Here is a 7,062-nt window from a genome sequence, read left to right as displayed (position 1 = left end):
GGGTAGGTCGGAGAGAGAGAGAAAAAGGAAGAGAGAGAGTGGTGGGGGTGGGTGGGTGACAAGTGGGGTCACCCCGGACGGGCGCGGACGGAGAGGATGCAGAACGCGTCCGGTTCTGTCCGCTTTGGCCCTAAATCCAGCCTAAGTTTGGTCTGAAAATAGGGTCAGACGGACATAAAACGGATAAAATGGGTCCAGTTTATTGCGCGCTGAGTCGTGGGGTTTGTCCGTTTTACCCTAAACGAACAGAGCCGGACAAGATAAGGTCTTGCGGTGGAGATGGCCTTATCCGCTCCCCCACTCCCGCCGCGCGCCGCGTCCCTCTCCGCGCAAAGCTAAACAAAAGCCCCACGCGAGTAAAGAGAACGAAGGGAGGAGATAATGCCGAACTCCACCAATCGGCGGCATTTACTTGGGCGTGAATAAACCGGGCCGCTTTCATCTCCTCCGCCCACGTCCCCACGCTATTTGTAGCCGCGCCCCTCCCCCCTCCTTATCCTCCCAGTGACTCACCCTCCGCTCCTCCGCTCCCCCTTTATAGTTCGATCCTCCATCGCCAAAGCACCAGCACAACCGATCGCTCATCTCAGATCGCCTGCTGCTTCTCTCCTTCCTTCCTTGGTTTGGTCTGCTCTGCTCTGATCGGCATGGCGACCCAGATGGACGCGTACGTGATGTTCCGCCGCGCCGCGGAGATGATGATGGTGGCGCCGCCCGGGGCCGCCTACGACGAGCAGGACGAGGACATCGGCTCCGCGTCCGACTCCGAGTGCACGTCGACGTCCTCCTCCGACCTCGCCGACGACGCCAGCTCCTCGTCGTCCTCCTCCAGCTCAGGCGACCACTTCGAGATGTCCGCCCTCATGACGCAGCTCCCCATCAAGTACGTGCGCGCGAATGCGATTGCTGATGGTTTACGTTCGTGATCTATTTCTAAGCAGAGAGAGGTGCTGACCTGCCTTTTTTCTGTGCTGTGCAGGAGGGGATTGTCCATGTTCTTCGACGGCAAGTCGCAGTCGTTCGCGTCGCTGGCGGCCGTGGCCTCCCTGGAGGACCTGGCCAAGCCGACCAAGAAGCGCCTCAAGCCGTCGCGGAGCTGCGAGGGCGGCCTGGACGCGCACCGTGGCAGGTTCCTCTCGCCGCGCCGGCATTGCCCCAAGGCCGCCGCCGCAAGGAAGGCGTCCGCGAGGGCCGCCCTCTCGGTGCTCGGCACCTCGCCAAGGACGGCGAGGCTGGCCGCCAACTCCCTCATCTTTAGCTAGGTTCTGTTCCACTATTAGGTGTTCAGTGTTCTTCGTAGAGGGAGGTTGTATTAGGAACCCATGGCTGAATTAGAATGGTTATTACTTCAATGGAAATACCATCCACATTCAGCACATTTGAATCTGAGAAGTTGGATTTTCAACACCATTCAAAGGCCAAAGTATAAATGGAAACCGTGGTTCTATTCTTAAGAAACAGGGATGGAAATGAAACCGCACCAACGGCTCCATCCACTTGCATTAACAGCAAATGGCAACAAGTGAAGAGGCTGCGCTGGTGCGCATTGAACAACAAAACCTTGGATCAGCAAATAAAGAAAATCATTCGATCTTGACTAGCACTACTGCGTAATAAGTTACAGTGCAAGTATGGCCATTCTGACAAGCCAATCAAGTGGACTGATAGCCCAAGACATTTCGGCATTCCCCCTACTACAGCAACATACTAACACCTCTCGAGTACCATGCAAAATTGAGCGCTTAATTTTCCATTCACTAGCGTGATGCTTCCAACAATTGAAAAATAGTGAGATAGTTTTGCAAGAAATCACAATAATAATAGGTCATGGCCCTTCTTGTCCTCCAAAAGATGGGGAATGGAAAATGATTTCTCGCCAGTGGATCATAGTGCCAAAACAAATATTCCTGAACCTCGATGAGATAGTAGTGTCGGCAGCTCCAAACTTCACTCAAACAAGCATTTTGGTTCATGACAAAATTCCTTCACCCCAACAGACTGTCGATTTGAGAGACATCACACAGAGTTCAGACAGCTCGGTATTCAATAAACAAGCTCAACTTCTGAACCAACACAGCACGTGAACCATATATAGGTTTTCTTCCTTCACTGATCCAATTCTTCTCCAAACTCGAAGCTTTTGCATTTGCCCGCATGTCATCCAAGAAGGCTGAGACTATCTGATAAATTGAAGTCCGGAAAACATCAGCCATTGAATGAGCTTTAGTGTGCAGACCACCTCTTTGTGTGCTTGCGATGGCAGTTACATTGCCTTTTCTTGCAGTGGAGAAGTTATTACCCCACTTAATGCTTGCTGGACCCAGTGAGTGCGCAGGTTGTGGGTTAGTTTTCTTCCCTAAACATGCTTCAACCGCAACTAGAGCAGACAGCAAAGTAGACATCACAGCAGCATTGCAGCCAGTGAGTTGAGCAACTCCATAGCGATCCTCTTGTCGTGAGCGTGCAGTTAATGTCGCCAATGTCCGAGCACACCATGAGCATATCTACATTCAAAGGTCATACAGAACAATCTATCATTAGGCATTAGTGCACAAAGTAACATTTGGACTATTATGATTTGGCAATGATACACCATCTGGCACGTAAAAACATTTCCAGGCCTTAAACAATCTTTACGACAAGGCTATTAAAGCTTAGGCATGTAGACAATTGACCTTACTCTGAAGGACACCTACGGACATTAATGAAGTTTCTGAATGCTATGAAATCACAAGAATCATGTTAAGCTATATTCACCCCAGATGCACAATGGAAATAAGCTAAATCTTCAAAATGTTAACTGATCATTTATAATTTGTGTTAGTAGTCATAATAAGCTCAACCATGTAGTTGATCCTGAATATAGATAAATTCAAGCTGCTATTAAACGGGACATCATGTTTCACAAATTTGGCCTCCACACTGTCAGAACTCGTCACACCAGCTATCAGCTAAGCAGTCTCCATTTTTTACTTCTAGCCTTGTAGTTGTTGTATTTTTGGTTTCTGGCCAAAATGTACCTTACCAAAACTTTGGCTTTTGTTTGGATGGTTACGAACTTATTGGCATGCCAATGGCTCCTTACCCAACTCCACTTCGTTTTTTTAGCCAAAGTTGGCCAACTCATGGGCACACAAAACTTGGTCAAATATTTGGTGGGGTTGGTGGGGCCTTCTCCGGCTGGTGGAACAGGGCAATCAAGAGATTGGACAAGGAGCACCGAAAAGGCCTCAATACCTTGATCATATAGTAGTAGCTTGGGACATTTGGAAACGCCGAAACGATAATGAAATGAGATTGGATACGGAAGTGGAATCGGAGGTAGCCCTAGGGCATTTTTAGTAGTGCGGGTGGTAGAGGAGGAGGGTGCCCTATGGCGTACAGCCAGGGCCCATGGCCTTCAGACCCTGTTCTAGGGTCGGTGTTCTGGCGCTTTGGTCGTATCCTTTCTTCAAGCGTGCCTCATATGGTCTAGAGTGTTTGGGTTTTGGGTGTGTTGTGTGTGCGTGTGGCGTTGTACTTTTAATCCTCTTATTAATGAAATGACATGCAGATCTCCTGCGTCGTTCGAGAAGAAAAATGGTGGGGCAAATTTGGGCTCAAAACAAACACAACCTTGGTACTACAGAATTGCTCCAAATGGAACAGAGCTTCTTCTGCTACAATCTATCCATTGGTTCTGAGGAAAAGCATGATTCAGAACTTAATGGTGAGCTACTATTTACTATAACACTTGCATCAAACAGACCACAGGTCAACTATATGCGTGTAAAAAAAATGACATCACCACATGTACCATATTCCATAATCAAACCAACTTCCCCATATTACAGAAAGCATGCCCCATAGCTAATATTCAAAACTGTTGCATGCGGTCCATGTGCATATGGCATACTTATTATGTCATTTGCAATCAAACACAATGATAGTTAATGCACCTCAGTATCCAATTACTTTATACTAGAAGAATATATTTGCTACTCACATAAAAGCTGTCAATAATAACCTGTCAGCTCCAAAAGGCCTAAACACTTGAAATTACCAACTTCCAAATAAAAGGTTTGAGCAGTTCAACTTAAGCTATTAAACCTAATATGAAGATACTCGCATACTCATATTCCATAACATATCTAACATAATATGATCAGCAGTTATCATGCAAAATCTTCCGGATTGTGTGATGCTTGATGCAAATCTTGAATTCATTATGTGTAACTGTGACTAACCAATCATTATGCATGTATGCTTCAACTATACCCAACTCAGCATCTTTAAAGCGCGGCCTCTCCTTATTCAACTCTAAAATATTTTATCACGGATGTCAAACAAAAAATGCAGGCACCAACTTAACAGTAGGTTCAAACTATTTCTGGATGATGGTTCTTAACGCGAAGCAGACTTCATTAGTTACACAAGAAGAGACAGACAAGATTAACAACTGGAAACACACTGAAGAACCTACAACAGAAGTAAATGAAATGGTTACAAAATTACCTGTGAATCACTAAATGCACCATAGAGCTTAGACTGTTGTAACAATAGTTCTGGCCTTTCACTAGTAAACCCTTCAAGTGCTTCAGCAATTTTTGAAGTGAACTCCTCAAGTGGCTTCAAACAGGCTGTCACAATTCTTTTGTAAGTTTCACCAGATTCCTCAAAGAAGGCACCTCGACGCCAAGGTTCGATGTTACATTCAGATACTGCACACAAATCTTGGAATGCAAGATATTGCATCAGCGACCGTGGATTACTTAGTTCCAGAGTCTCGAGGATATAATCAGTCGGATTAGTCTCTGCAGCAGCAGAACTCTGAGGTGGAGTAAAACTGCATCTTCTTGTGTGCACAACCTGAAATTTGTTGAAAACAGTTGTATTAAAGTTCCAGGAAAGTCAAGCTGCGCAGTACATACTGCGGAAACAAGTGTGCATCTACAAGCATGTTGTTTGATTTGGATTGTAAAGGAGAAAACAAACCTGGACAAAATGATGGCTTATTTCCCAACAGAAGGAAACACCTGTGGTCACTATAAAAATAGCGATTTGGGTGATAATTTGACTTCCAATGGATCCTCCCATTCTGAATTGCCGAGGAAGAATAAGAATCAGGACAAGTGAAAGCAAGAAGACCTGAAGCGACATCTTTAGAGCCCTTTTAATAGATGGTAGAAGCCCCATCTTTAATCCATAGAACATAGGTCTCTGGACAATAAAACAAGTTAACAAAGTTAAAACCAAGCAGCCATATACTCAAATGAGTGCTGGAAGAACTGTAAGATAGCAAATGAACATGCAACTAAGCAAGCAAATCTAAGACTATTAAGGGATCAAAATTAATTAAACTTAGCTTTGAAAATTACAACTGATTGACCTACGTTCTGATTAATCCCCACCATGTTCACACCTAAATAAAAAAGTAAGAGTAGAGGCAAACAATGTCTACGAATAAACAGTGAATAAAAACGAAGCTTCTGACTGGATATTTGACCATAAAACATGATATTCTCGGGAAATTACACAGTGCTCGTAATAAAATCATCTATTATCTGATTCAAATGTCTAACTTGAATAACAAAATGTGTGTCTAAATACCGATCCAATAGTGCAGAATGGCCCTCTCCTCTGACCAAACACCCTAGGGTAAAATACCAATAGTTCAAGCCACAATTAAGATAACATCACCTGTGATTCAAGAACAATAGTGCACAGCAAATCATTGCTGAGAAGTTAATCTTAGACGTCGTAATATAAACTCTAAGACTACGAATTCAAACCCAATCTGCGATTTCGGATGAATCAAGCAGCATATGCAGAAACCCTAACTTTCCCCCACTCCACTCACCTGCACGACGGGGAACTGGAGCAACCACCTCCCGCGCCCAAAGTAGTGAGCGGCGAACACCGCGCCCAACACAGCGCCGCGGAATCCCAGCCCAGCGACGGCAGCCCATCCGGCGTCCTCGGGGACCAGAGACGCCGCGGCGGCCACGCAGAGCGCACCGGCCGAGGCGAAGAGGGAGGCCGCGAGGGCGAGCTTCGGCACGGGCGGCGGGCCCGGGTGGGGCGAGGCGGAGATGAGGAAGGCGAGCGCGAGGAGCCCCGTGCCGGCGCAGGAGAGGGGCGCGTGCAGCCCGAGGAGGAAGGGCGGGGGTACCCCGAGGTTAGGGTGGCGGCGGCTCGGGGAGACCGCGAGGTGGAGTACGGAGGCGGCGGCCCAGAGCGCGGCCTGGAAGAAGAAGACGGCGAGCCACCGCTGGCCGACGGCGTCGCGAGGTGCGCCGCGCGGCGGGGCCCTGTCCATGGCGGCGGCGGACGAGGGGTTGGGGGGGGGGGGCGGTTTTGAATTTATTTTTTTCTCTCCCCTTCTCTCTTTGTGAGGGGCCGAGGGTTTCTTCGCGTCCGAAGGGAGAAGAGAAGGGGAACGAGTGAACCGTGTGGTTTGATTTGAATGCGCGTTTTTCTTTTCATGTCTTCTTCGAGACCGGCGAAACCTTTCATCGGGTCGGCTCGTATAGCTTAGTGGTTAAGCTAATCGCAGCTCGGAGATTAGGAAGACACGGGCATACAAGGACGCACGAGAGAATGCATAGTCTTAAAGTGATGTCTCGCATGTCATGTAGAATCGGATATGACGCAAAGTATGTTTGGATAGGGAAGCGGGATCCTCTCAGGAGACCGGTGTTTGAAGAGAAAAAGTATGGTCCGATGACAAAAGCTGAAAAGGTTGGAGTGCAAAGTAGAGATGCATGTGTACTAAAGTCTTTATTTTCTATTTCTTAACGAGACCCACTAGTGATAGCTTGCATTGGAAAGAAAAAAATTAATGTAGATGCCTTAAATTATTTTTTATCATGAGGCATATTATTCATATGCCATCATTGTACATGCTCTACATCGTATGTTTTTTTGCATTTGACATAACTGTCCCAGATAGGCCTATGTGAGCTGGTGTAGGCAAAAAATCAACATTTACATTTTGGTTGGTTACCTGCATTCAGGCTACCTACATCAAGGGAGCAATTTTCTTCTCATGTTCAATGAATTTAGCAGTAATGCTAACATTCA

At 46.7% G+C, this 7,062-nt stretch overlaps 2 protein-coding genes across 2 annotated transcripts; one reads left to right on the top strand and one right to left on the bottom strand.

Annotated features, from left to right (window-relative positions):
• The first annotated feature begins 493 nt into the window (after positions 1 to 493).
• On the top strand, positions 494 to 1,378 carry LOC125514149 (protein OXIDATIVE STRESS 3 LIKE 2-like). The gene is made up of 2 exons (XM_048679423.1): positions 494 to 883; positions 980 to 1,378. Exons 1-2 carry the CDS (start codon positions 648 to 650, stop codon positions 1,260 to 1,262), a joined length of 519 nt encoding a protein of 172 aa, XP_048535380.1. The 5' UTR covers positions 494 to 647; the 3' UTR covers positions 1,263 to 1,378.
• Positions 1,379 to 1,574: 196 nt separating this feature from the next.
• LOC125514148 lies at positions 1,575 to 6,346 on the bottom strand. The gene is made up of 4 exons (XM_048679422.1): positions 5,840 to 6,346; positions 4,975 to 5,199; positions 4,495 to 4,848; positions 1,575 to 2,504 (listed from the first exon to the last, which is right to left on the bottom strand). Exons 1-4 carry the CDS (start codon positions 6,296 to 6,298, stop codon positions 2,028 to 2,030), a joined length of 1,515 nt encoding a protein of 504 aa, XP_048535379.1. The 5' UTR covers positions 6,299 to 6,346; the 3' UTR covers positions 1,575 to 2,027.
• Positions 6,347 to 7,062: the final 716 nt, after the last annotated feature.

This window comes from Triticum urartu, chromosome 6, assembly GCF_003073215.2.
Source record: "Triticum urartu cultivar G1812 chromosome 6, Tu2.1, whole genome shotgun sequence".
Classification (NCBI taxonomy): Eukaryota; Viridiplantae; Streptophyta; class Magnoliopsida; order Poales; family Poaceae; genus Triticum; species Triticum urartu.
This window is presented reverse-complemented; position numbering and strand designations above follow the sequence as displayed.